General features: G+C 52.5%; 1 protein-coding gene across 2 annotated transcripts in view; it reads right to left on the bottom strand.

The window, feature by feature from the left end:
- Positions 1-1,493: 1,493 nt before the first annotated feature.
- Positions 1,494-27,956, bottom strand: part of EPHB2 (EPH receptor B2) — a 183,431-nt gene continuing 156,968 nt past the window's right edge. The window contains exons 6-16 of one of the 2 annotated variants that reach the window (XM_044237400.1): positions 26,944-27,068; positions 18,968-19,130; positions 16,818-16,926; positions 16,171-16,235; positions 9,335-9,457; positions 8,512-8,759; positions 7,322-7,537; positions 6,289-6,438; positions 4,984-5,177; positions 3,134-3,289; positions 1,494-2,675 (exon numbers count right to left, since the gene is read on the bottom strand). In XM_044237400.1, the coding sequence (XP_044093335.1) occupies positions 2,567-2,675; positions 3,134-3,289; positions 4,984-5,177; positions 6,289-6,438; positions 7,322-7,537; positions 8,512-8,759; positions 9,335-9,457; positions 16,171-16,235; positions 16,818-16,926; positions 18,968-19,130; positions 26,944-27,068 (1,658 nt within the window). In that variant the 3' untranslated portion in view covers positions 1,494-2,566. The remainder of the gene's footprint in view (positions 2,676-3,133; positions 3,290-4,983; positions 5,178-6,288; positions 6,439-7,321; positions 7,538-8,511; positions 8,760-9,334; positions 9,458-16,170; positions 16,236-16,817; positions 16,927-18,967; positions 19,131-26,943; positions 27,069-27,956) is intronic. The other variant, XM_044237399.1, reaches the window with a different exon arrangement.

Raw genomic sequence — 27,956 nt, 5'->3', positions numbered from 1 at the left:
CTCCAGAAGGTGACCTTGTGTGCTAGGACAGCTGCCACCCGTGCTGGGCAGCTTTGGGGCACAAAGGGTGGCTGGCTGGGCCAAGGCTGGCCAGTCCGTGGGCAGCCAGCCAATGCCTTCCCTGTGGCTCCCTCTGCTGTTGCCCCCCAGGGGCCCCTGCTCCCCTCTTAATCCCTTCCTTCCCCTTGCATCTTGGGCTCTGGAGAACAGGTGAGTGACAGACGACAGGCTGGTTCAGGCTGCCCCCCCGGGGCCACCTGCGGCCAGGATCCTTCCCATGGGTCAGTCTCCCACGGACAAAGGGGGAAGGTCTGAGATGTGGAGCCTCTGCCTCTCCCTCCCCACCTGGACTTGAAATCCACAGCACATACGCCTTCCTGCCTCCCCCTTCCACACAAAGATTCCGGATGGCGTGTGCGTAGGAGCACATATGCAGAGATTAGCGTTGACCGGGATACGCTGATCTTACCTGCGACTTTGGCTGGAGGGGTCCATGGGTACTCCAGGACCCTCACACTACCACAATCACAGCTTACGTAACACCCTGACCCCCTTCCTCTGGCCCAGGAGGGCCGAGGGCACCCCTGTCTACTCCCTGGCCCTGATGCCTCCCGTAGAGGCTCACCCTAATTTGCAGGGCATCCAACGCTGAATTCTGAGCCACTTTCAACCTGCTTCTTTTGTTGCCTGTGCCTTTGCCAAGCCAGAGTCAGAGAGGCCACGTGGACCTTTGGTGTCCTTCATCCATTTTCTCAGCCTTGGGCCTTCTAGAAGCCCGAGGAAGGAAGGGTACCTTAGAAGAGCATCGTGGGTCACTTGACAGGTCCCAGGGTGCCAGAGTCTCTCTTGGAACTTACAGAGAACAGGGGTCGTTTTATAACTAAAATGTTTATTTCCATTCAATTCACTAACCGATTGTTCCGCTCAGGTGCCTGCGTTTGCCCACAGGAGGGACTTTGTGGCCAGACCCCACGGCTGATGGTTCTCTTCCGCCAGCCCGGCTAAGACCTTAAGATCTTGGGCAAAGGGGGGTTGGAGAGAAACCATACACTTTCCCCTGAGGGGAGGAAAGGACACGCCTCTGAGGGTGACACTCTGGAGAGCTGGGATATCACAGTGAATGATCTGAGGCCCGGCTCAGGCTCCCAGAAGCAGAACCCGGCTCTGGCCATCTGAGGGCTCTCGGGAACCTCAAAGGGGCCTATTTGCCTGGGGAAGCACTGGGCAGACTGGGGCAGGGGGGTTGGGGAAGTGGACAAGGTGTGTGGTTCTGCAGCCCTAGGGCTTGCTTCCTTCTCAATCTGGTGCTTTCCAAAGCAGTCCTGGGTGGGGGGCTCCTCTACCCCAGCCCCTCATCCTCACTCGGTCTCTGCATGGCCCAGATGGCCCCATGGCAGTTGGCTTTGGTGAGGCCTGGCAGCAGGGGAGGGAAACACTCTGCAGGGGGAGGAGGGAAGAGTGTCAATGAAAACCATATAAAAAATCCAGAAATGTGCATATAAAATCTCGCCCTTGGTGTATTGCCTAAGTCAGTAAGCAGAAAGCACCTTCTTCTTGGAGAAGGATCAAGTCCTCAAAATGTAGGAAATGTCAAAGTGTCACTTCATTGTCATAAAAAAAAAAACCCAACAAACAAACCCCCCAAACCAAATCCACCCCTGACCAAAATACCCCCGAGTCCACGAATTGCTGTAAACAAACCCAAATGCAGGAGCAATCCTTTCTCAGTGGCAGTCGTAGCTGATGGCAGTCACTGCAGCCAACAGGCCTCCAGGCGGGGGCTGCCGGGCACCGCGCGGGCGCGACAGGGACGTGGGGCGGCAGTCCCGGGGGGGGGCCGGTCATCCTCAGGAAGGCTGACCTTTCTGGTGTCCCCATGATCTCCCCGACTGAGGAGGACAAAAGCCCCCTTTCAGCCCCAGGAGCCGACAGGAGAAGCAAGTCTTTTTCATCAGAGTTTCTGAAATATTCTCCAAAGACAGAAAAATTCTGTTTGCCCAGCGGCCGTGGGAACGGTTCCCGTGGCGGTGGCCACCTCTGCCTGGCCTGTGGCTGTTGAGTGAATCCTGGAAGAGCAGCCCAGGGTCGGGAGAGAAGGGTGGTCCCTGTCTCTCCCTTCACATTGTTTTCCTGAAAGTGTTTCTTGGCTCTGGCCAGGTCGCCTTCCCAGAGGCAATTGGAGAGAAACTGCTTTTGGTCTCCAGTTGGGACTAATCGCGTGGATCTCCCAAGCCCTTTTTTTTTTTTTTTTTTTTTTTCAAATTTTTCCCTAAGAACGATGATCGCTTTCCTTATGAGAATCCTCTTTAAAAAATATTTCTTGTATTTCCCGCCCCCTCCCAGGATCTATTTTCTTTTGTCCCCATTCCCTTTTTTCCATCATCTGAGTTTCACATATTCCTGGTGAGGTCTCGTGGCTGGAGCGCTGCTCGGTTCTTCCTGCTGCCCGTGGCCTCCTGGCAGGCGGCTGAGCCCGTGGTGGACGTGGACGGAGAACCAGGGGGCCGGCGTGTGGGGCGGAGGGGGCGGGGGCCTGGAGGGAGAGGTGAGCCGAGGCGGGTGAGCATCAAACCTCCACAGACTGGATTTGGTTCATCTGTGCCCGCATCACCTGGATACTGTTCAGGATTTTTTTCTGGTGGCCAGCCAAGGTGACCCCAACCCGGAGAATGTCCCTTTGGGAGAGAAGCAAGTGTGTTAGGGAAATGTGGGGGTTGGGGAGACCTTGGGCCGGGTGGAGAGCTGCATGGGCTTCTCCAGGGGTTTCCTGCTGGAGAGAGCAAGGGAAGGGCTGAGTGGGTAGATTCCCCGTGCTGGACTGACTAGTGGGGATGGAAGGGGCTTGAGACTGGGGGTCAGGACACTCAGGTACACAGGGTCTCCTCTGCTCCGGGGAAGGGGAAGGGAACTTGCATTTATGAAGTACACACTCACTGAATATCCCTTTGATCTTCCTAATGACCTCTGGTTTACAGAAAACAGCTGGGGTGCAGGGAAGTTCTGATTTGCCCTTGGCCACAGGCAGACCTGGGGGTTGATCTGAACCTGACTCCTCGCCCTCCAGAGACCCCTGCTTGCTGGGATGGCTGGGGAGCAGTACTGGTAATGGTGGGCGAGACAGCCGGGCACTTACTCCATCATCATCTGTGACACGACATCGAAGGAGGTGAAGCCGGCGTTGGCGAAGCTTTCCTTGTATTGTCCCATCTTGATGGCCTCCAGCCACTCGTCCACCGTGTTAAAGCTGGTGTAGTCGGGGATGGTGCGGTCCAGCAGCGGCAGGTTGATTCTGGGGGCGGGGGTGGGCGACAGACGGTTAGGGAAGGTGCTGGGAGGGGGGCAAGGGTGAGCGCGGAGGGCCGCTGCGGGCTTTGTACCTGCACCTGTGTATCCATCTGTGGGGACGAAGGTGAGTGTGTGTGTATGTATTTCTGTATGAGCGTGGGAGTGCATTTGCACCTATGTCAAGGAGACATGTTTGTGTGTGACTATGTGAGCGTGTGTGCAGGACTCAACAATGAGGCCCCCTGGGAAGTCCAGAGGTGCCTCTGAACGGGCTGCTGGGAGGCCGGCCACAGTGGTGAGGAGCGAGATGCTTCTCCAAGCCTCTGATGGTCAGGAGGGGGGAGTTCAGCCGGACTAACTGTGCTACGAGTCGCTGCGTCCCCCGTCCTTCCCCAGCCTGGGTGTGCTCTGGGAAACTGTGGGTTGTACCTCCAAAGTCTAGACGAGGCTGGCGGTGCTCGTGGGAGCAAGCCAGGATGGAAGTGACCCTCGCGGGGCTCAAAGCTCAGAGGGATTTTATCCGGAGAGTCAGGAGTGGCTGATGGGGTCCTGGTGGGAAGCGACAGGTAGAGACAAACACTAACTATGGGCCATAAAAACTTGGCAGGTGAAAGACTGGGGCCCAAAGAGTGTTTGGACAAAGCCAGACCCAGACCCTGAGCACCCCTGGCTGGATGCCCCAGAGAAACTCTGATAGGTTCCCAAAGAGAAAGAGTGTGCAGGGCTGGCGGGGACAGGGGTCTGGGGCAGCCACCCAAGCAAGGTGGTGGTGGCCCCAGGTCTGAGGGAGCATATGTCTGGGGACCACTGGGAGGAGGCAGGCCTCAGATCACCGGGGATAACGCTCGTCCAGCTGAGTCAGGAACGGTGAGTGAGCATGCGTCTGTTTGTGTCTGTACTTCCTCCTCTTCTTCTTTTTTTTTTTTTTTTTTTAAAGATTTTATTTATTTATTTGCCAGAGAGGGAGAGCGAGAGCGAGCACAGGCAGGCCGAGTGGCAGCAGAGGCATTGGAAAAAGCAGGCTCCCCGCTGAGCAAGAAGCCTGATGTGGGACTCGATCCCAGGACGCTGGGATCATGACCTGAGCCGAAGGCAGCTGCTTAACCCACTGAGCCACCCAGGCGTCCCTGTGTCTGTACTTCTGAACACGTAGGGAGGGTAGGCGTGAGGGCCTGCAAATGGGTGTGTATCCATGTGTGAGACCATTTGTGGGGGAGCGTAAGCATGAGTTCTTGTGCCTGACGGTGCGTAGGACTGTCAGGATGCCTGTGTGTGTGTGTGTGTGCGCGTGTGCATGGTGGTGCTGGGGAGGACGCAGAGGTAGGTCAGAGGGTCCAGGTTTGAGCAGGAAGGGAGCTAGGAAGGAAGCCCAGTGACCAGTCAATCTGTTTACCAACCCAGATTCTGATAATATTTTCTTAAATGCCGTCCTCTCTGACCATGGCCATGCTTTAAAAAGTGCTTCCTTCACCGTCTCTACCACTTCCTTCTCTACTGTGTCCCCGCCTCCTCCGCACCACCAGGGAGGGCCGATGCCCAAGGAAGCTTGTGCTGGCCTTCCTTGACGCCCAGCTGCCTGAAGCCGGGGGAGCCTGGGCAGGGCTGGGGAGGGGTTGGGATTCGGGGAGAGGAAGGGCCGGCTGAGGACGGGGGCAGAGACGCACTGGGAGGGGGGGTGAGGCCAGACCAGAGCCATACCCAGAGGAGAGGGGTGCCATGGCTTTGAGGCTGTTGGGGTTTCGGATCATTTTGTCCAGCGTGTTGACGATCTGGCCGAACTTAGGCCGGTGGTTGCGGTCCTTCTGCCAGCAGTCCAGCATGAGCTGGTGCAGGGCGCTGGGGCAGTCCATGGGGGGTGGCAGCCGGTAGTCCTGCTCGATGGCATTAATTACCTGGGGACAACACGGGGCCAGAGTGAGGTGGGGCGGGTGGAATAAAGAGCGTCTGCCTCTCACCTGACCTATTTTTCCCCTCCACCTCTGCAGCAGGGCAGACCTATTTGGTTGCTATGACAACTGCCTCCACCTCCTGGGCACAGCCCCAGGGATGCCCCTCCCCTGGGTTCCCACCATCTGTGGCCTCAGTCTGACCTGGGGGCTGAGTGCCCGCCCCCTCTCCCAATCTCGGGAAAGCCGACACCCCGAGATAACTTTTGCCTCAATGTCTACCAGGCTGACCCTCTTGTGGACCACTTTTTCCTTTCCTAGGACTCCTCTCTCTGGCCCTTCACCCCAGGGTGAAACCAACTCTTGTTTTTGGTGCCATTTACTGCTCCAGGAGAGACATGTCTCCTGGGTCGGACGCCACCGCGTGGCTCTACATGGCTCCGTCCACTCCTCTGTCAGGAAAAGGAGCTCAAAGGCGTCTCTCCAATCTGTCCTGCCACAGGCCCAGACTCACCTTCCCCAGCTGGATTGTGGGTCACCCCCCCTGCTTGAGAAGCTTCAAGTCCTTCCTGTTCTGTGTTGTTGCAAATCCAGATATGTTGGGTTGGCTTTCAAACACTCCATTATGGAACCTTATCATCCTTTCTGACCATCTTTCCTCCCTACCGTTCCCCAGCCTGCTCCCTCAGCATCCCTCAGCAACCTCTGGGCCTTTGCACAGCCTATTCTTCCCCTTCGACATCCTCATGTCTCCAAGTCCTACTACAGTGTGTGCTCCCCCTGTCCTGGGAACACTTCCTGACTGATCTTGCTCACGTGGCCCCTGCCTCAACCCCTACAGGACTCGACACCTGCCTTCTCCAATTTAGCACCTGCTCGTAAAGTTCCTGATAACAACTATTCCTGGAATAATCGCCTTGTCCCTCAGTTACATGGAAAATACCTCAGGGACAGCTATGGTCTCATTCGGGGCTGGCCACAAGGTGAATGCATCTTGAAGATTTGCTGAATTGTGGATGAGTAGGTCTTTCCTACTCGACCCCCAGAGAGTCCGGGATCCTGTGCAGACATTAGAATCACTCAACGTTGGGCTGGGCCCGGCCCCTTGGAAACTTACGTCCTGGTTGGTCATGTCCCAGTAGGGTCGCTCCCCGTAGGACATCACCTCCCACATGACGATTCCATAGCTCCACACGTCACTGGCTGAGGTGAACTTCCGGTACTGGATGGCTTCTGGGGCCGTCCAGCGGATGGGAATCTTCCCACCCTGGGGAACAGAATGAGGAGGGTTAACAGGTAGGAGGCTGATCCGTCTGGCCTCTGCTCTCAATGCTACTCCTCGTCCTCAGCCCTGTGGCTGTACCAATCCCATGAAGCACCTCATTCTTTCTCGAACTCACTGTGCTGCTTCAGGCCTTGGGAATTTGCACATGCTGTTCCCCCCACCCCCTGCGTGGAATGCCTCTTCTCACTCTGCCATCTGGAAACCTCTTCTCATCCTTTAAGTGTTTCTGAAAATCTTTCCCTACGTCCCCAAGAGTTGCCCACTCTTTTTAATCCTGTGGCCCATGTCTCTCCATCCAGGAGGCACTTCTATAGAGCAGTACTCAAATCATTTGCCTGCGTGCTTGGCTCTTCTTGTCCTCCATCTGAGCTCTTTGGGCAGGGGCCGGGCCTTATGCCCTTCTGTTTTGAACTCTTCAGCAGGAGAGAGTCCTGAACTTGGCATCGAGGTTCTCCAGGGTCAGCCCTGCCTGCCTCTCCTGCGTTACTGCCCACCACCTTCCCACTTCAGTCTGTGTTCTAGTCTCATCTTGCCTTGAGAACGTGGCATCTGACCACCTTTCATTGGCCCTTCAGCTTCCAGCTCAGATATCACCGCCTCTCAGCAAGCCTTCTTGGCCTCCCCAGACAAGTGCCCTGACTCATAGTTCTTTTTATTCCATGTTTCTCTGCACATCTGTGTCCCCGCACAGCCTGTGAGTGCCAAGGGGGCAGAGACGGTGGTTTGTGTCTCTGTTTCCAGGGCCCAGCATGGTGCTTGGTATGAGCAGAAGTTGGTGAAAACATATCGTAGGGAGAGAGGGACACCTAAGCCCTCTTGCCTGGTCCACGCCCCCCCTGGAAACGGCTCTCTGTTTCCATCTTACCAGCGCGCTGGTGTACGTGGGGTCTGAGGTGTCGTCCTCCAGAAAGCGTGAGAGCCCGAAGTCAGACACCTTGCAGACCAGGTTGCTGTTGACCAGGATGTTACGGGCAGCCAGGTCACGGTGGACGTAGTTCATGTCTGCCAGGTACTTCATGCCGGCCGCGATCCCCCGCAGCATGCCCACCAGCTGGATGACTGTGAACTGCCCGTCGTTTTGCTTTGGGAGAAGTGGAGGAAACACACAGTGAGCAGAAGGGCGTGACTCAGAGCTCTGGATCATCCACACAACGGAAAACCAGAGCAGGACACTGCTGCCCGGGCTTCATGCTCCCTGTGGAAAGGATTCAGATGCTTAGAGAGGCCCATGAGAGACCAGTTTCAGGGTGGAGAAAACACAGGCTTCAGAGTTGAGACAGTTTATCTGACTCTGGGTCTGCCCTTTGCTGACCGTGCAACCTTGGACAAGTGACCTGACTTCTTGAGTCTGTTTTCCCATCTGGGTGTAAAATGGGGATAAGTTACACCCACCTCCCAGGGCTGAGTTAAATGAGAAGGTGCATGGAAGGTGCCTGGCACATACTAGATGCTCAGTAAATGTTTGCTAAATGGCAGTTAGGTTAGTAACATGCTTCTGTGCTCTTCGTCCAGCTGATTGACTGTGATATCCCGGCGTGGGGTGGTGGGGCGAGTGGGGGGTCTGGAAACTTTCCTCTCTTGACCTTAAGCTCCGGACTCCATCCCCCAGCACATAGAGCTTTGGAGAAATCCCAAATCTGGTGAAAATCCTGGACCAAGGTTCAAGAGACCTGGTTTCAGTCCTGGCTCTCACCTTGATCCTCTAGGTAAGCCCAGACAAACTCTATCTGTCTTTGAGTCTCCCTTTTCTCTTGTGCATAATGAGAAGGCTGGCTAAGAGCATAGACAGCAACAGATTTCAGATGTATGCCAACTCTGACTGATTGGTTGTGGTTTCCTAGAATGAAAAGGATTCTGAGATGGCTTACTGGTTTTACAGAGTTCTGGGATCGATTAGCAATGCCTGCCACGGGTAAGGGAATGGAAAGAGAAAGCATGAAGCCATTCCTGACTTAGATCTTTCCCAAGACCCCATCAGGTTTGACATCATGAAGCTATGTCCATTGCTCCTTTTCCTCCCCATCGCAGGCCCCTGGCACTCTTGGTTTCCCCTACCCGGAGGAAGGAGTCCAGGGAGCCGTTCTCCATGAACTCGGTGATGATCATCACAGGCGTGCTCTTGGTGACAACACCCTCCAGGTGGATGACGTTGGGATGGTCAAACTGGCCCATGATGGAGGCCTCGCTCAGGAAGTCCCGGCGCTGCTTCTCAGTATAGCCTGACTTGAGCGTCTTGATGGCTACAAAGATCTCTCTCTTGCCCGGTAGTTTTAGGTGGCCACTGCATACCTCGCCAAACTCCCCTGGGACACACACACCAAGAGAGGCGGGATGTCACTTGCCAGGTGGAAGTGTCACCTCCCACTCCTTGTAACCTCCACTCCGGTCCTGAAGGAGCTTCTTCTCCCCAGTGGTCAACTTATCCTCTTAGACAAAGAACCCCTTTGTAGAATGTGGGGGACCAGAAAGCTCCTAGCCACCACTGGGTGTAAGAGAAAGCTCTTCACAGCTGTCCCATGGTATTTGGCTGGGCATGGGGCAAGGCTGTAGGGGAACCTGGGAAGATGGAGAAAGGGACCTGGATGAATGGTGGGAAGGACAAAGGACGAGACTGAGTCCAGAGAATGGGGTTCTAGACCTAAGTCAATCTCTGACATGATATGTAAGCTCCTTCCCAGGCCTGTGCCTCAGTTTCCTCATATGCCGATGAGGTGATTTTACTGGGTGACCTTTGAGGACTTTTCTACCTTTGGTATTGTGAACCTTCAGGTCTTAGAGGATCCTCTGAAGTTCCTGCCCCACATTGTACCCTCTGCCCCAAGAGTACTCCCCACTCATGGCTGAGGCCATGGTACCTGGGAGAGCCCCAGACACCTACCTGCTCCAATCACCTGCTCAATTTTGACACAGGAGATGTCAATTTCCTTGGCAAACTCCCGCACTGCCTCATTGGGGTCCTCATAGGTGAAAGGGTCGATGTAGATCTTCATGCCTGGGGTCACTGGGGGATAAGACCAGGCTTGGTCACATGCACAGACTCAAGATGTGGACAGACATAAAGGCTAGCACTAGTCTCTCTGTGGAGGGAAATACACACCCGTGCAGCCCCATAAGAACTGGGCAACCCTTGCAGGTCACTTGGCCTCTCTGGGCTTCAGTGAGCAGATGGGAATTGAGCTAAGTAGAAGGGTGAGAACAGAGAGCTTAGCAGGAGAACAAATAGGTTCTAGCTCTTGTCAATTCTAAATGATTAGTAATGTCTTCCCAAAGGAGCTAAAGGACTGTCAGGATCGATTAGCAATGTCTGTTATGGGTGTGGGCATAAAAGGATAGATAGGTTTGTCATTCTTGTGTTAGAGAATTAGGGGAGCAAAGCAAAGAAAGAGGAAGTCAAGAAGGAAGAGAGAGAGATTTGGAACAAAAATACAGAAAAAGCAGGCAATAGCCCAGGTTCTTGGGTGTCTGCTAGAGAAACCTCTCTGTCTTTTCAGGCCTAATTAAAGCATCCTCTTCCTTAGGAAAATTCCTGGCTATCTCAGCTTTCCCAGGCAGGCCCCAGAGCCTGGATGGGCTGCCCATTCACCAGGGTCTGAGGACCCATGGTTTCTGGGGCCACTTCCCAAGTCCCTCACGAGCTAGGTCTTAAATCCTTCTAGATCTCCAATTCCCTGGTGATCAACATAAGGCAGGACATGTGGCAAATTAGTGTGACTCTTGATTTGATGTACTTTTTTATTTGGTGCAGAAGTTAAGGGTGCCAAACACCAAAGACTTGGATGCCAAATACCTAATTCTGACCCTAGCACTGAGCCAGCATCAAAACACTTGGAAGGAAGGGAAGGATGATCCATTCCACCTTCTCCCTCTGAGGTAACTGGTCTTCCGCTGTCCAGGCCTCCCTCTGGCTTCCCCAGCTCCCTGCCCACATTCTCTTACTGCTCCAGGAGCCATGACTTTGGAGGTAGTAGCTCTAGGAGTAGGGAGCTGGAGCTCCTGGGCTTGACTGGAGTAAGGCTTAACTGGTTGGTGAGTGGGGCCACCAACCCTGCTCAGCTGTGTGACCTTGGACATGTTAGTTGACCACTCTGTTAGTTGACCACCATGTCTGTTTCAGACATTCCAAGAATCTAAGGTTGGAACCTTTAACACATGTGTTGGCAAACCGGCCCACTGACCATTTGCTAAATGAAGTTTTATTGGAACACAACTGCCAGCATTCCTTTGCCTGTGGCTGCTTTCACATTCCGGCGACTGAACTGAATAGATACAATAGGACCACACAGCTATCCAAACTTAAAATATTTACTCTCCTGTCCTTTACAGAAAAGTCTGCCAACTGCCATTCTGATACATTAGCTTTATTTTGGATTATTTATGTGTGTGTTTGTCTAGCCCATCATTTAATTTATTTATTTAAAAGGTTTTATTTTTAAGTAATCACCCCCAACGTGGGGCTTGAACAAAGCTCTTCATGCAATAGACACTCAGTGTCTACAGAGCTGAGCAGAATCCAGGCGATTGAGATAGAAGAATGATTGCAGCTACCCTTGGTCGAGACCTTGTGCCCAACACTGGGTCAGGCTCTCAGTATGCATTATCTCATCCGCACCCAACAACTCTTGGGGGAAGGGAATCATTATTCCCATTTCATGCATGGGGGAACGGCAGCTCAGAAAGTCTAAGTGATCTGCCCAAGGCCACACAGCTAGCAAATGGCACAGCCAGGACTTGAACCCAGGTCTGTCAGCTTTGAGCCAAGGTTCATAGTGTTAATCATCAGACTCATGGCCTCCTGTGTGCAGTCCAACTAGATCTGGCCCAGGCCTCTTCCTCCTGGACTGTTCAGCCATGACTCCCAATCAGCGCTCCCCAGAGCAGGGACATCAGTTCCTGGGAGAAGCTCCTTTTCTGGCTCAAACTCAGGGCTCTGTGGGTCTCGGTGACTGACTTTCAGCCTCCCTCCAATAGGACTGGGGGAAGCCCTTTCTGTCAGGCCAGCTGCAGAGGGAGGACAGGAATGGGTCAGCCCTGGGAGCCCTGGGAGCCCCGGGAGCTGAGGAGAAGCGCAGTAGGAGCTCAAAGCTGACTCGGGCACTGCCAACTGCTCAGATGCCATCCCCGACCCTTGGCCAGGAGGGCTCTCCATTGCTTGCAAGAGTAAGGCAAGTGTCTTCACCTGGCATTCCAAGTCCTCTTTGCTGGGCCCCAGCCATAGGTCCCTGCCCCTCTATACGCCACCAAAAAGAATTATTTGTCCAGAGATCCCAGACACACCTTATAATTTCTGTCCTTTGTGCTTTCTTCATGGGGTTACCTCCACCTGCAATGCCCTTCTCTTCCTCTTTGTGTCCAGATCAAATGTCACCTCCTCTGTGAAACCTGCCTGGATCCTTACAGTGGAGATCCATGCTCTCTCTTTAGGCTCTGGAGCCCTGTCTCTGCAGCCACTTGTACAGCCCTGATGTCTGTATGGCTCTCCTACCTTGTACTAAATCTCCCATACACATGCCCACAGCCTCCTGGCTCCCCTTTCTGGACCAGTCTGCTGCCTGTGTGGACTTGCTTTCCACTCTCTCCCTCAGGGGGACAGAGGCCATGTCTGTCTAGTTCATGCTAAATCCTAGAACCCGGCACATAGAGGATGCTCATGAAATGCGTATTGAAAGAGTAATAACATTGCCTACTGGACTGTCCTCTTTTTTCTCTTTCCGCCCATTTGGGGTCATGGATGCCTTTGAGAACTTGACAGAAGCTATGAATTCTTAGCTATGAAGCTAAGAATTTCTATGAAACAGAAATTATTCATGCGTGTGTCACACTCCCAGATTCAGCATATAATTTTGGAATGTTCATGGGCCCTTGAAGCTCTTGGGGGTCTGTGAACCCCAAGTTATGAGCTCTTGCTCTAGAATGTTTTCTCTGGAGTATGTGTGTGAAGGTGGTATTTAGTTGATGCTTAATAAACACTGATTGGATGCGTGGCTCTGAGCTGTCCCTGCTTCTGTGACCCTCTGGTTTCATCTCACCGTTCATGCTCACAATTCCTTGTGGGTTTGCCAGGCCCCAGGCCCTGGTCTGGGTACTTTATAGATACCTATCCAATTAACCCTCCCGACAACCCTACCCGGGAAATGCTATTATTAGGCTGAGCCTTATGAAATTGTTAGTATTTAACTGTTGCTGACCTACAAAGAAGGCAATTTCATTTGGCCCAGCCTAATATTATCCCCATTGTTTGGATGAGCACACTGTGGGATAAGAAAGGTTAGACAACCTGCCCAAGATGACATGGACAGAGCTGATATGGCAGACATGGGGTCTGAATTCAGGTCGTGTGGCTGTGAGTCTACACTCTCAGCCGCCAGGCTACTGTTTTCTTCCGGATGCCTTCCCATCCTGTGTCCTAGAATGGAAGGGGACACAGGACATGTCGTGGACATGGAATGGAAGGGAAACTCAAGGCCCAGCTCCCAGGACGGGATATTTGCTGCACTAAAGCTGGCTGAGGATCTCTGCAGTCCAAGTTTCCAGAAAATACTGGGCTGTTGTTTGGATAACTTACGACTGCCAGGGCCACTATGTGCTGTCCTGAACCCAGAGGGGAAATTCAGGATGAAGGAGGGAGGAGGAACCAGACATTCCAAGATCTGGTTTGAGTTCTGGATCTGCCGGTAATAACAGTCACAAATAAGCTGCTTTATGCGTTTGAACTGAGGATCAGTTTAATGATGTTATGAACTTGAACTGAGTTTATGAGTTTGAACTGAGGATCAACCGCACTATAGATATAGCTGTGTGCCCTTGGGGAAATTACTTAACCTCTCTGTGCTTCACTTTTTTTCATATCTACAATGGAACCAATAAACAGTACCTATCTCATAAGGGGACTGCAAGGATTAAATGAGAATCTTTTTAAAGGGCTTAGTATAGTAGTCGGGGGATAGAAAACACTGAATAATTGTTACCAGCTATAAAGAAGAGTTGGCTATTATTAAATATTTTTAGGAAGCACTTTCATATCCATTAATTCATTTAATCCTCACAATTCTGTGAAAGAAGCATCATTCTGGCTACTTCCCATGTAAAGACACCAAGTTTCAGAGAGGCTCAATGACTTTCCCAAGGTCACAGAGCGGGCCATTGGTGGAGCAGGGATGAGAAACCAGGTTGGTCCCTCTGGGCCCCATGCAGTAATCACAGATCTTGGTCCTCATTCAGCACCTGCTGAACGATGGCACGTGTGAGCCAGGGAGGGTGGCTTAAGTCAGTCACACGCATCTCCAGGCCTCAGCTTCTTCCTGGGTCCTGACCACACAGGGTTGCTAGTGGGTGTTAGGCTACAGGGCCGGAAGTGCTTTGAAGAAAACCAAAGCCCTTCTTTAGATGGAGGGCGTAGGAGCTGAGCCTTAGAATGTGTTCATCCATGAGCAAATCCTGGGCTCTATTTTAAAAATAAATCCCTGCTGTCCCCTGTTTCCTTGTTGGTGACTCACATGCTCAACAGTGATGTTCCCACGTGGCTCCAGGTAGCAGAGCGTGTGAGGCCCCCCTTATTCCAGCTTAGCCAGGTGTGGGCAACATGGCGTGGCAAGGAGTGTGGACCTCGGCTCTGGCCCTGAACTGCTGTGTGACCTCTATGGGTCTTGGTTCCCTCGTACTCAAGGGATGTACTCATATTACACGGAAAATTTTAAGGATTAAATGAACAAATGCACGTAAAGCATTTAAACAGGTCTGGGCAACAGAGTACACTTGGTACAGTCAGCCTCTATCTATAACCATGATTTCATTACTTGGGGAATAGAAGGCGGTGATGTAATTTATGACTTTTACGTTTAGCGTACAGGTGATTTTTTAAATTTCAGTGTAGTTAAATTGTTCTGCCTTTTTCTTGTGAGCCTTCTACTGCTTTTAGGCTTAGAATATCAGTGACATAGTTACCTAAATTGTCTCCTGGAAATTTTTAATGGTTTAATGATTTTTTACATTTATGTCTAAAATGATTTTTTAAGCTCAGGAACTTTTACTTCAAATTGGTTGTTAACCCAGAGGCTTGATATTTAGAACTCCTTGACTCTGCTCTCTTCTGCACACCCCGCATCCAATCCTGCAGCAAATCTAGTATTTTCAGAACATGCCAGAATCGAGAATCTTCCCTGGGTGATGCCAACAGCCACCTCACAGGTCTCTCTGCTTCTGTCCTACCCGGCACCCTGCAGCCCTGTCACTCCACTTGCCCTTCAGCAGCCAGAGAAGTCCTGTCAAAACTGTAACTCAGACCATGTCAGTCTTTGGTTCAGACCCTTCTAGAGGCCCTGCAATGGCTGACAAGGATCTGCATGCTGGGGTCCCTCCTGCCTTCTCACTCTACTCCAGTCACACGAGCTTCCTGGCTGTTCCTAAAACCTGCCAGGCACACTTCAGCCTCAGGGCCTTTGCACTGGCTCTTCCTCTGCTTGGGAGGCTCCTCCCTCCAGTCTGTCCACGCAGCTCGTTCATGTCTCTGCTCAACTGAAACCCTCTCAGTGAGGCCAACTCCAACAGTCCTATCTGAATAAGCAATTCTATTGATCTGAACTTGCAATTCTCAACCCGTCACCCTGTTCTACTTCACCTTTTGCCATAGTGCTTTTATCTTCTAGCAGGCCATGAGCTTTTCTCAGAGACTACATGTATTTCTTTTGGTCCCCGTCCCTCCCATCAGAATCTAAGTTCTGCAAGGCTGGGGATATGTGGTTCAATAACTTGTGTATCCCCAGCTACCTAAAACAGAGCCTGGCATACACAGTAGGTCACAAAGACTGTGTGACATGTGAAGGGTTATGCTGATGGCCTGTCTTACCCAGTGGCATCTCAGAAGCTGTATCCCACTGAGTACAGTTTGAGAAGCTATATTGGACCCATGTGGAATTCCTGCCTGCTGTGTGAGTGGAAGTGAGCATGAAGCTTCTCCCCGCCGCCCCCCTCACCCCGGCCTGCCCTATGTTGGTTCTGCAAGGGTAAAATAGAGAGGAATCTATGTTCTGCTTCTGTCTCTGCTGGGCCCCTTGAGAGGGGCCGTCTGCTCTGGGGGTGTGGCACCTGTGTGCCCCCAGCCCTGGCCTGAGATGGGATGGGACACTAGGGAGGCACTGGGTAGGGGGCAGTGGTTATCAGAGGGATCACTAGGAAAGAGCGACAGGGCCCGCCACCTCTCGGGCCAGAGCCTGGGGTCCTCAGCATCTCATGCAACTCGTGGATTTATTGTATAAACAGGGACCTACTGTGTGCTAAGTGCCAGGCAGCATGCTGGCATTCAGGGGCACGGTGAGCATCAGTGTCTTGGGACCTCCCACCAAAATGTTGGGGAGACAAGGACATGGCCATCATGATGCAGCCAGGTAAGGGGGCGCAAGCACAGACCGGGCCCTAAAGTCAGGGTGGGGTGGGGGTCAGGGGAGGCTGCTCAGAGCGGTTTGTATATGCGGTGGCTGAGGCTGAGGCTGGGGAGACAGAGGGTCACGCTGGTAAAGAGAAGGCGGGCGATGCTCCGGGCAGAGGGGACTGCAGGTGCAGAGGCCAAGAGGGGAGAGTGAGCTTGTCCCGTTCCGGGAAGAGCTCAACATTCAGTCTGGCTGCAGCAAGGTGGGAGGCAGTGGCAGGAGGCTGGAGAGGTTGCTGGGGAACCGACTAGCAAAGGGTCCAAGGGTGCCGGCCCCACTGGGGCGTACGTACTGTGGCCACTGGTGTAGTGCTGCAGCTTGTCCGTGTATTCCGAGTCAGCACGCTCAAACCCCCGTCTTCTGGAACAAGAGCAAAGGGCTGGAGCCACCTGCAAGCCCCTGGGGAGCTGGGAGCCACAGTAGGTGATAGGGAGAGGGAGGGCAGGCCCTCAAAACCACACCCCTGCCAGAGGGCTCCCGTCAGTCCCTGGCCTAGCAGCCTCACCCCTCCTGGACACCCCCCCCATCCCTTCCCACCTCTCCCACTTCAAGTCCAGGCTCACTATTTCCGCATCCCCTCTCTGGCCAAGCCCCTTTCAAAGTCCTCTCCCATGGCCCCGGAAATCCCAGGGGCTTCTGTCCATCTGACCTTATGGCCCTGTCTGTTCTATAGCGGGGATCTAAGGAAGAAGAACATTCCTTCACACTGAAGTGTTAGTGTCTCTATGTGCCCCCTCCATGAATAATGGACTTGTCGAGGCAACCCTAGCCCGAAGGGATGGACTATAGTGAATTGTGGCCATTCAGGTAGGAGGCCTGCCCGGGCCTCTCCCCGGCCCTGGGAATGATGGGAATATCCCTTCGGCTCACAGACACTGTTCAGGATCAGTTGACTGGATGGACAGCTGGGCCTGGATAGGGCTGGGGGCACCCACCCACCTGTTGCACACGATGGCAATGACGACCACAGCGATGAGGAAGACCAGGCCAGCCGCCGAAGAGCCGATAATGAGCGGCAGCTTCTCCTGGATGCTGGTCTGGTACTCGGCTGGGGGAGAAAGCATGCGGAGTGTTGTCAGCCTGGCTCTGGGAGTCCTAATGCCCCCCCCATCCTGCGAGATCTCCTGGGATCCCCAGACTCTGTTCCTGCTCCTGAGACAGCACCTGTCCCATGCCCAGATGGAGAACGAGCCAGTACTCACTCACACGTAACCTTGGACGAGTCTGTGGACTGAGCCAACCCTTAGTTTCTCATCTATAAAATGGGCATCATACCTCAATGTTGATATGAAAATCAATAATAATAATAAGCTGACATACAGAGAGGCAGCCGGAAGCCCAGACTCTGAGGCCAGACTCCTTAGGTCTGAGTCCTGGCAGTGTCTTCCTGCCTGGGACCTCTGGTAAAGGGACTTACCTCTCTGCGGCTTAGTTTCCTCATCTGTAGAGTGGGGACAATAGTTCCCATCTTGGAAGGCTGCTGTGTAGAGCACTCAGAAGGACAGGTAGTAGGATAGTAACCGCTCAGTAAATATGAATTATTACCGTTATTGAGTGTTTTATTTTTGGGTCACTGTGCTAAGTACGTTATGTGTCTTGTTTGATTCTCAGAATCCTCCTATGATTCAGTGCCTATGAGAGCCCCACGTACAGATGAGGGCACTGAGGCTTAGCAATGCCATGACTGGCTTGGGGTCACACAGTTGGGAAGTGGCCAAAGCCAGCATGTGAACCCAGGTTTGTGTCCGGGCTTAAAAGAGATAATGCATAAAATGCCCCCAGCCTTGGCTCAGCTCTTGGAAACCAGTTAGCACATCTTTGATGCCATCAAGACCATCATTGTTTTTAATGTAATTATTACTTCTCGTTTGCTTCTATGATCAGACAAGAGCTTGTTGAAGTCAGGGACCAGGTAAATTCTGGGTCCTCAACCAGCGCGCATTGCTGAGTTAATAAAGGATCTGGTGACAGTCCCCCATGCCCCAGGTTGATGACACTCATCCAACATGCAAGAGGGCCTAGAAAGGTGAAGAAGCTGGTCACAAGGGGGTGGGGCTTCACAGAGGAGGTAGCTTTAGTGTCCTGGCTAAGACCGTTAGCCTTAGGGAGGATGTTTGTGGTAAGACAAGAACTCATGGGTCTCCAAACCTCTGAGATGCTCAGCTAGGCAAAAGCCAAGGCCCATGACCAGTGGTAAAAGCAGATGCTGAGAGGGGACGATGCCAGAGTCTGGTCATAAGTAAAGCTATTCTGGAGCTTGGCTGGTTGGTGAAAGGGCTACCAGACTCACTGGAACGACAGCTGTGACCTTAACTCTGTGTGAGACCTTGTGCCAACTCTGGGCCAGGTTCTAATGGTTCAGCCCCCATCTTTACATTAGTTTGACGATGATGATCATGATCATGAGATAGCTGTCACCATCCCCGTGTATAGATGAGAAAACCGAGACTCAGAGCTGCTTATGGCCATACAGGGCTGACTGAGCACTGTAATTTCTATCTGTCCATCTGTCCATTCTCTTAATTCTGCTGTTCCTCAAAATTATTAGAGCAGGAAGTATACTGAGAGACCGTGGGGTCCCAGACTGGGAGACACATAGCACATGGGCTGCCGCCTCCCCTTCTCTTGCCCAGGGCAGACATCACTAATCCATCCCAGCACTTCTTCCTGCTGAACTTCAGGATTCATCTCAACCCAACTACAAGTCATTGGAACAGCACACAGATAAACGAGGTGTGCTTTCAAAGACTGAATATGATGCTTTCATTTTGTAGATGAGAAAAATTTGGACCAGGGAAGGGAGCTGACTTGCTCAGAGCGTCTCTGCAAGTTAGGGCAGAGCTCTGACAGTCCCACAAGAGGAAGCCGCCTGGCTGATGGCATGGCAATGGGGGAGTCCACGTGTTTTCCTGCCACAGACATGGGGCCTCTCTGGGTGGCTCGTTCCCGACCAGCAGGGAAGGGCTAACATCTAGAAGAGGGGACACCTTTTCTTAATTTGTCCAAAGGCACTTGGAAAGAAGGGGGGCCTTCTGTTTACTCTGTTGGCGGAGCCAGTGGCCTCCTCTTGCCCTCTGGATGTTGCTCACCTTCTGTCATGGTCTGGAAGTACATCTTGCCGCTGTAGCGCCCGTAGCCCGCCACGGTGCGTGCCCGCACCTGGAAGACATAGATGGCGCCGGCTTTGAGGCCCTGCACAGTGACCGTGTTGGTGGGGCTTTTTATGGCTGTGGCGTTGTACTCACTGAGCTCCTGCCGAGGAACAGAGAAGACTGTTAGCAAGCTTGTTGCCCACAGTGGGCCCAGAGCCCACTCCTGCCACTTGGGGAGACTTTGGCCATTGGATAAACATCTGTGGTTCCCGATTCTTCATGGCCTCCCTGTCACAGAATTCCACACCCATACTTTTTGCATGTGACTTCCCAGGACCTCCCACAAAAGAAGGCAGAGTATATTTCTCCACTTTGTGGATGCCAAGTTTATCCATGTGTCTTGCTTTGGCTCTTGGAACGTTCTAGAGGACGTGATGCAAGTGGAAGCTTTACTTGTGTTTGTTGAGTTGGCTTGGCCTCTTGTGCTCCTGCCTTCAGCCATAATGGGGCTGAGCATGGTATAACAGCTGGTTCCAGAATAAGAAACATGTAGGAAAGACCTTGACCTAACTCCTAGGCCACTTCAGCTGACCCACAGACTCCAACCAATGAGTAAGAAAATAGGTGTTTGGAAGCCGTTGTATTTTGGGGACTATTTATCTCGCAGCACCATCCTCGCTGATAGCTGACTAGTACACACACGCCCAGCGGCCACTTCATGCAGACCCTGAGGTCTAGGCTGTGAGTTCCTGGAGACAATAGGAAGAGGGCCTACCTTACCTGCTTCTTCGTCCTCCTCCCTGCCCCACGCCTTGATAGCTTACGTGGAAGGATCCCTGTTCGGCTATAGCACACTTGAGTGTGGCAAGAATTAAGGCCCAGATGGGGGAAATGAAGCTGAAGGTCATGTATGAGCTGGTGGCTGCTATGGGACTCAAAACCAGGCTCCTACAGGGAGCTACCTTTAACATCCAAGGCTTGAATACCCAAGACCCCATGTTCCCTCCTTTGAGGGCTGCCGAATTCCAGTTCTGCCTTGTGGACCACCCAGGGTGACCCAAGGAGTACGGGACAAGATGAAGATGAGATGCTGCCATGGGAATGGAGCTGTTTGAATTGGAGGCAGGTGCCTACCAGTCTGTATGATGCTCGTGCAGACAGCTGTCCGCTACCCCCCCAAAACCTTCCCCAGACACCCTCTTTGCACGAGGCCCTGGGGACTCCCAGGGACCAAGGCACAGGTGCTGGATTCAGAGAGCTCAGTTCAGAAAAACAAATAGCGTGGAGCCTTCAGCCCTTGGAGGATCACGAACGTCTCTGAGAAGCTGATGAAAGCTATGAGCCTCTGTGCAGAAAAATGCACACCTGATTGTGCATGCCAGTCTTGTGCATGTGCGCTGCACAGAGCCCTTGAGAACTCTCTCAAAACAATTAAATTCAGGGTACCTCATGTCATGACAAGCACCAGAGCCTAGAGGTTAAGATCACAAGTTGGAGCCAGACTTCCTGGGTTCAAGGCCTGACTCTCCTACTTATTACCCTTGTGACCTTGGCAAGTTTCTTAACCTCTCTTTGCCTCCTTTTCATCATCTGTAAAATGGGGACAAGAATGGTCACAGCCATGTCAACGAAATGCATTACTGTGAATAAAGCACTGATACCGGTAAGGTAAGCACAGTGCGCGGGGGGCATGTGTCCTCGCCTGGGGGTGCCCATCAGGTGAAGTCAAGCAACGTTCTCTGCAGGGTGGGGTTGTGCAATGGAATTCTGAAGAACAAACAGAAGTCACCCAGGTCAAAAAGGGGGAGGGCATGCTTGGCAAGGAGTGCCAGGTGTGAAGGCAAGGAGGTGAGAAAACTTGGGACATGGGGGCTAGAGAAAGGGCTCACCTGTGAGTGCTTCCCCACCCCCTCACACCTCCTGGGGAGCAGCAGCACATAGAAAATCTCTCTTCTTGAGCCAGCTCATCTGCCTCCTCCTCCAGGAAGCCTACTTGACCTCTCAGCCAGATGTGCCTTTCCTCCTCTGAGCCCTGGAGCACTTGCGTGGATGCCCCAGGATGGGATTTCTGCTATGTACCCTCATCCTAGGCACAGGCTGATCACACAACCTTGACCATAAACTCCTGAAGGGAGTGGCTGTGTTCTATCCCCCTGTATTAAGCACAGAGGCTTACACACAGAGACCTGCCCCAAAGCCCACAGGATAAAGGCTGTACTCCTTAGTTTGGCATTCCAGACCCTGCACGACTCACCCTTTCCCAGTCTTGCCTGCCACACCCCCAGAGTCCTCCAGGCTCTAGTCATACCCAAAGGCTTCCCCTCCCTTTCTTGGTGGGGCTGCCAGATTTAGCAAATAAAAATGCAGGATGCTCAGTTAAATCTGAATTTCAGATAAACAATGAATAATTCTTTTGTATAAGTTTTTCCCATGCAATATTTAAACACAATTATACTAAGAGATTATTTTTTAAAAATTTAAATGTAACTGGTGTCCTATATTTTATTTGGCAACCCTACCTTCCCTGGACACTCTGAGCCTTGGCAAGTGCTGTTTCCCCTATTGGAAATACCCTTTCCCCATCTGCCTGTTCATCAAGACTTAGTACGAGGACCACCTTTGCTGGGGAAACTTCTCAGATGTCCCAGAAAGAGTTGCAACTCCATTGTCTCCTTTCCCACCTGTTGTTCTGATATGCATGTGTTTTCTGCAAAGACTATGGGTTTCCCAAAGGCAGAGACCTTGTCTCATTGATCTCTGGGACTGCAGGCTCAGCACACAGTAAGTGCTCACTAACTACTGTCGGTAACAAATGAATGAACATTGTAGACTATTAAAAAAAAAAAAAAGAAAAGAAAGTCTATGAATGCAGGTTGCAGTACCAGGATTGTCCACTAGGTGCCGCCAGCCAACATGGCATCCGCCCTGGTTTGAAAAGGGGATGGATTCTGCAGACTGCGTGGGTGGGGGTCCACTTAGAGAGGGAGGACGTTTTAAGTTCCTGATTATAGAATGGAGATGGGAGGTAATGCCAGTGGCATAGGCGCCTCAGGAGAATAAGGAATGAACCTCATGGATTGCTTCTTTAAAGCAGGAAACAGCACAGAGTGGGGGATTGGAAGTCATTTCAAATGTCAATTCTTCCCCTTACTTGCATTGTGACCTTAGGAAAGACCCTTCACTCCCCTGGGCCTCTGTTTTCTACTCCAGAAAAGGAACAGTAAATGTCAGCCTCTCAGGGTTGTTGTGATCAGGTAGTATCTGGCCCAAAGCAGCTGCCAGAAAGACCTTAGTTCTTCTCCCCCTGGGGCTGGAGCACCTTTTCTGAATAAGGACTAAGCATCAACAAGTTAGGGGAAGAAATTTAGTATTAAATCCTCTAGTCCTGGAGCACCTGGGTGGCTAGGTCGGTGAAGTGTAGAACTCTTGATTTCGGCTCAGGTCACGATTTCAGGGTCATGAATGGAGCCCCACGTCGGGCTCCACGCTCAGCACGGGGTCTGCTGGAGAATCCCTCTTTCCCTCCCCCTCCTCTCCCCCATCACTTACTCACACTCTCTAAACAAATAAACAGATAAATAAAATCTTAAAAAAGAAAGAAAGAAAGAAAGAAAGAAAGAAAGAAAGAAAGAAATCCACTAGTCCTTAGTTTGAATCCTTATCCGGAGACTACGGGCCGATGAGGCACTGGGTACATTTCTTAAGCCCTCTGAGCCTTGGTCTTCTGTCTTGAAAGTGGGATAATACCACCATATGCCACACAGAGTGGGTGTGGAGATTCAATAGGAGAAAAATGGGTAAAGCTTTTAGCATAGTCTCCAGCGCACATAAGGACTTAATAAATATTGGCTCTCGCCCTTGTTCTTATCAGCACAGTGACAGGATAAGCCTTCACCAGTGCTCATGAAATGGATGAATGAATACAAAAGTGAGCGAGTGTGGGAACAAGCCTGTCCACGTCCACACTGGACAACCGTCCACACTGCTCCACATACCCTGGACCACAAGGTAGCCTGGGTCTTCACAGCTCATCTCCACTGCCCTCAAACTTCCTTCCCTTCTGCTCTGCCAAGGAGAGATTCCTGTTGAATACACATGAATCGAGGAGGCCTACAGGGGCCCATGTGCCATAGGTGGCCCCACAAAGGAATCTTCTCCTGGAGTTCTGGGGGAGCCAAAGCCAGCATGAACCTGTGTGCTCTGGGACAGCTGCCCAAGGAGGTCACCTCCCCCAGGACGCAGGAGCTGATGGAAACAGCCAGCACCAGGCTGGCCAGCACCATTTGTCAGCCGCATCCAGAAGCCTTCCAGCAAAGTGGTTTTTAGCTCCGGGCTCCGGGCAGGCTGGGAAATCCCCAGTGGAGCTGGGGCAAGGCCAAACGGAGAGCCTGCTCCAAAAAGAGCCCTTTCTAAAGAAGGAAAGGAGGAGTGGGAAAGAGGGTGGGGGCAGGGCCCGCATGGGACTGCAGGGCTCGCTGCCTAACTTCCCTACCTGGGAAGATCTGCGGCCTTCATTAAAGAAATCAATTGCAGGCACCAAGAGGATTTCAAAGTGTTAGGGAAGAGTCGGCTGTGGACTTGTCAGAAATCCATCCTACGTTCTAGCTCTCCCTCCCTAATGGAAGGAAGCCTGAGAAGCTGGGGGTCGAGACCGTTCCTCTCCCTGCGAGGCCATCTCCTCCGACACCGGCCATCACTCCTTTTTCTTTCTCTCCTTAGACCTGTCATCCTCCTGATTTGGTCCATCTATTTCCGTTTTATCTCTGCACGCCCTCCTCTCTGTTCTTGGCTCTACCTTTCTACCCCTGGCAAGCACCGCAGGTGCATCTCCACGTCATAAACCCAGAGTGGCCCCAAGAAAAGGCCCCACCATCCACTGGGAGTTGTCCTTCACACTTCCCTGGTCCCCTGAGTTTCAGAATACCGTCCAAATCTGCCAGCCTCTCACCTCTCCGCTGCCAGCCCCTAGTCCACGCCACCATCGTTTCTCACTTGGTGTCCTGTGAGAGCCCTCTAAAGAGTTTGTGTCCCCAGGAACCCCTTCCAGTCTGTTCTCCACACAGCAAGCTACAGGGATCTTTAACATAATCAAAGTCAGATCACATCATTCCAGAACCTTCCAAAGGCTTCCTGGAGTACTTTAAATTGAATCCAGACTCCAAAGGCATGGAAGGCCCACCACAACCCAGCTCTGTCTCCCTCTCCAACTCCTTCCCTACTAATCTTGCTCTTGTTCATGTTGCTTCTCCACACTTGCCTTCTCCTGCCCCAGGGCCTTTGCATGTGCTGTTCTTGCAGTCTGGAATAACTGTTCTCATCACGTGTCTGTCTGGTGAACTCCTAGCGTCTTTCAATGCTCAGCTCAAATGTCACTGAAATGAAGATATCTTCTCACTTATACCCAGATCATGGGCCCCCCCTTGGTGCCCCTAAGGACCTTTGCTGGCCCTTCTGTAGCTGTCACATGGTCACATGGCTATTTATGTCTGGATCTGTCTCTTCCCCTGGACTGTGAAGGCCCTGAGGCCTCTGAGATGTCTGGCTAATCACATTATTTCCAGTATCTATCCCAGGTTCCACCCAAAGTTGGTGACTGAATATTGAATGAACCAGTGTCCAGGTCCCACTGGCAAGGGCCAAGCTGCCCCTCACTGCACCCTAGGCCCTGGGAGGACGGGCTGACTGAGTAGGGCCATGTCTCACCATAGCCATACTTCGGGCCTGTCCCTCTCTCACCATTTGTACCTAAGACTCTCCTTCAGATCCTGATCTTGTCCACCTTTCAATGGTCATTCCAGAAGCATTCCCGAGAGAAAACCAGAAGGCAGGAGAGCCAGGCAAAGAGCAAGGACATGGGCCCAAATCCGTGCTCCGCCACTTAGCAGCTGGGTGCTCTTGGACAAGTCGTACAAATTCTCTGTGCCTCAGTTTCCCCCCCCACCCAAGGGGATGAATGGCACTGCTGTGAGAGGAGCGACAGGATGGAGGCGGAGTGTGCTCAGGATGTGCGAGCTGGGGGTGGCCGCAGCTTCTGCCGGCAGGGCCTGCTGGTCCTGCCACCACATCAGAAGCCTGGGGATGCCGGGCTGCAGCAGAAAGTAGGGCACAGTGGCCTCCTGGTTCACACCTGCAGCAGCCTCCCCGGCCCCTCCCATCTTGGTAGGAAATGGGTCGGAGGCAGGACCCGCACCGGGATTCCTCATTTCCTCTCTAGTCTTTGGGGACAAACACTTTCAGTTTCGTTTAATCATAAAGCTTCTTAATTAGTTTTTTTTTTCTTTTTTTGAATTCTTAGTACCTAAGCTGTCCCTGCCGGAGGGGGTGAAAATGCTGCTTCCCGCAGGGCCTGGGGCTTCCTGGGCCTGGGACCAGCTGGTCTGGCTCAGGCTATAGGACACCTGGCTCCTTTAAGGTGCTTGAGGGCCCAGTGAGGGGTAGAGCAGCTTCCCTGGCATCAGCCTCGGCTCAGGCCATCCAAGAGCACTGCTTGAGCACCTACTGTGTGCCAGGCCGGGGAAATAGCAGAGATTAAGGCAAACTCTCCACCCTGGAGGAACAGATCCTGGGAAGGGATCCATTCACTTATTCATTCAACCAATATTATCAAGCATATCTTTGGAGCTGGGCAGGGAGCTGGGGAGACAGTGAACGGGGCAGATGTGGCCCCTGGCCTCTCTGAACACACTGCCTAGAGCAAGGGACAAGCAAGGACACAAGCAATCATAAACCAGCTGGGGGAGGCTGGCTACAGGTTTGTAGTCCCGTGGGACTCACCAGAGTGGGGCTGAGCTGGCAGTGAAGAGAGGGAGGGTGGGTCTGGGCTTCAGAAGGTAGAGGTCCCACCAGGGCAGCCAGAACTGCTTCTGTCTCTTCCTCCCAGCCTTGGGGGAGAGCCTTCCTACCCATTTCTAGCTCCTTACCCACAACCAAAGCACTTCCTGTAGTCATTCACACTTTAGTCTGAATATGATCCCAATGACACCTTTCCCAGGGGCCCTTGCAGCCTCTGTGGCTGTTTGGTGCCTCAGGACGCAGGTAGGAAAAGTCTCCAGTCACAGAGAGAGTTTCCTGGACCTCTGCTGTTGAGCAGCTCTGTCCACCCCTGGGCCCCTACTCCGAGCAGGCCCCATGTTCAAAGGAACGGGCTTCACCTAGCTCACAGGTGTAGCTCTTGCCCACCGTGCAGCAGGCAGGGCAGACGGGAGGAAGGGAAACTGCCCTCTGCTAGGGCCAGGAGCCATTCTAGGCACCGAACCTGCCTTTTCTTCTTAGCCTGTGAAGCCCCCAGTTAAGACAGGCTATCTCCTTTCGACTTGGCATAGGAGGAAACTGAGGCTCAGAGAGGTAAGATGTCTGCCCAAGGTCACATGGCTGGTTCTGGATGGAGCTGGGATCCAAACCTAAGGCTTCTCACTCCCCGTCCAATGCTCCTCTACAACACCAGCGCCTTCCAACCCCAGTCCCCAGGTCCTAGAGAGCCCTAAGGGGGTAACGGGGGTCTGATTTAAAAGCGCAAAGAGAAATCACTCTCTCCCCATACAAATGGCATCCAGACAAATGAAAACAAGTGTTTTAGCTGGAATCAGAGCTCTACTCCCATCCTGGACAGAAACTCTTTTGAGCAGTTTTAAATCTTGGCTTCAGAATAGGTGAAGCTTTTCGGGAAACCAATTCTTCAGAACCTCAGGCCCACTGAAGTCAAGAGGAAGGAGGGTCTCGGTGAGGAAAGGGCCGTGACCACTGGCTTCCACTGGGATTGCTGGCCCAGTGCCCCAAACCAGAAAAGCAAGACTCAGAGAGGTCAAGGACTTCTCTGCCTGAGGTCCCACAGCTGAGGATGACCAGAGTCAGGATTGAGCCAGGCAGCCCGACTCCGAGGCCAGTGCTCTCTCTGTGTCCAGTCTCATGGGCTGATAGAACCCCAGGGCCCAGGGAGGTGGGGGTGGGGAGTGCACCCCGGAGCACACGGGTACCTTCTCATAGTACTGTAGCTCGTAGTCCAGGATGACACCGTTGGGCTGGTCAGGCTGGGACCACGACAGGGTGATGCTGTCCACGGTGCGGCTCACCTGATGCATGATGGACACGGCTGAGGGAGCTGGAACAGAGGTCAGAGGTCAGGGGTCAGGGGCCGCTGGAGAGGGTGCAGCCTCTGGTCCCACTTTCGAGGTGCCCAGGCAGAGAGAATGGAGGATCAGAGAGGGGACGGCATCTGGCTGAGGCCACACAGCCTGCTTAGGGGGCTGATGGGGGCCAGAGGGACTTGGGGAGGACCGTGCCTGCTGCTTTCATGAAACACCTGCAGATATCAGACCCAGACCATGCTGGCCGTCCCAGGGGAGCTCAAGCCACACCAGGTGAGAGACAGATGCCCTGGGCCCTTCTCTGGCCTGGCCCAAAGCAGCTGCATGAAAGGTGTTCATCCTCTCTTGGAGCTTACAGCCCGCTGGACTAGGGAACTCAGAGACCCAACACACGATGATGGGGCTCCGGGATTGGGGAGCAGAGAGGGTGGGAGATTCCCTCCTTCCTTCTGCAAACGTGCACCGAGTACCTACTACGTGCCAGGGATCTAGCACTGAATAAAAATGACTGCCAAAAATAAATTTATAAAAATAAACCCATAGCTCCTATGGAAAACAGTTTGGCAGCTCCTTCAAGAGTTAAACATAGAATTACCACATGACCCAGCCCTGGCACTCCTAATTTTATATCCCCAAGAACTGAAAACAGGTACTCTAGCAAACAGTCACACATGAATGTTGATAGCAGCACTGTTCGCAATAGCCAAACGGTGGGAACAGCTGAGGCGTTCATCCACGGATGAATGGGTACACAAATTATGGTATACACATACTACAGACTCTTATTTAGCCATAAAAGTAAACCAAGTACTGACATACGCTCCACTGTAGATGAATTTCAAAAACACTCAGAGCGGAAGACAGACACGGAGCTCATACATTTGATGAGTCCATTTGTATGA

Source organism: Neovison vison, chromosome 2 (genome assembly GCF_020171115.1).
Source record: "Neovison vison isolate M4711 chromosome 2, ASM_NN_V1, whole genome shotgun sequence".
Lineage (NCBI taxonomy): Eukaryota > Metazoa > Chordata > Mammalia > Carnivora > Mustelidae > Neogale > Neogale vison.
This window is presented reverse-complemented; position numbering and strand designations above follow the sequence as displayed.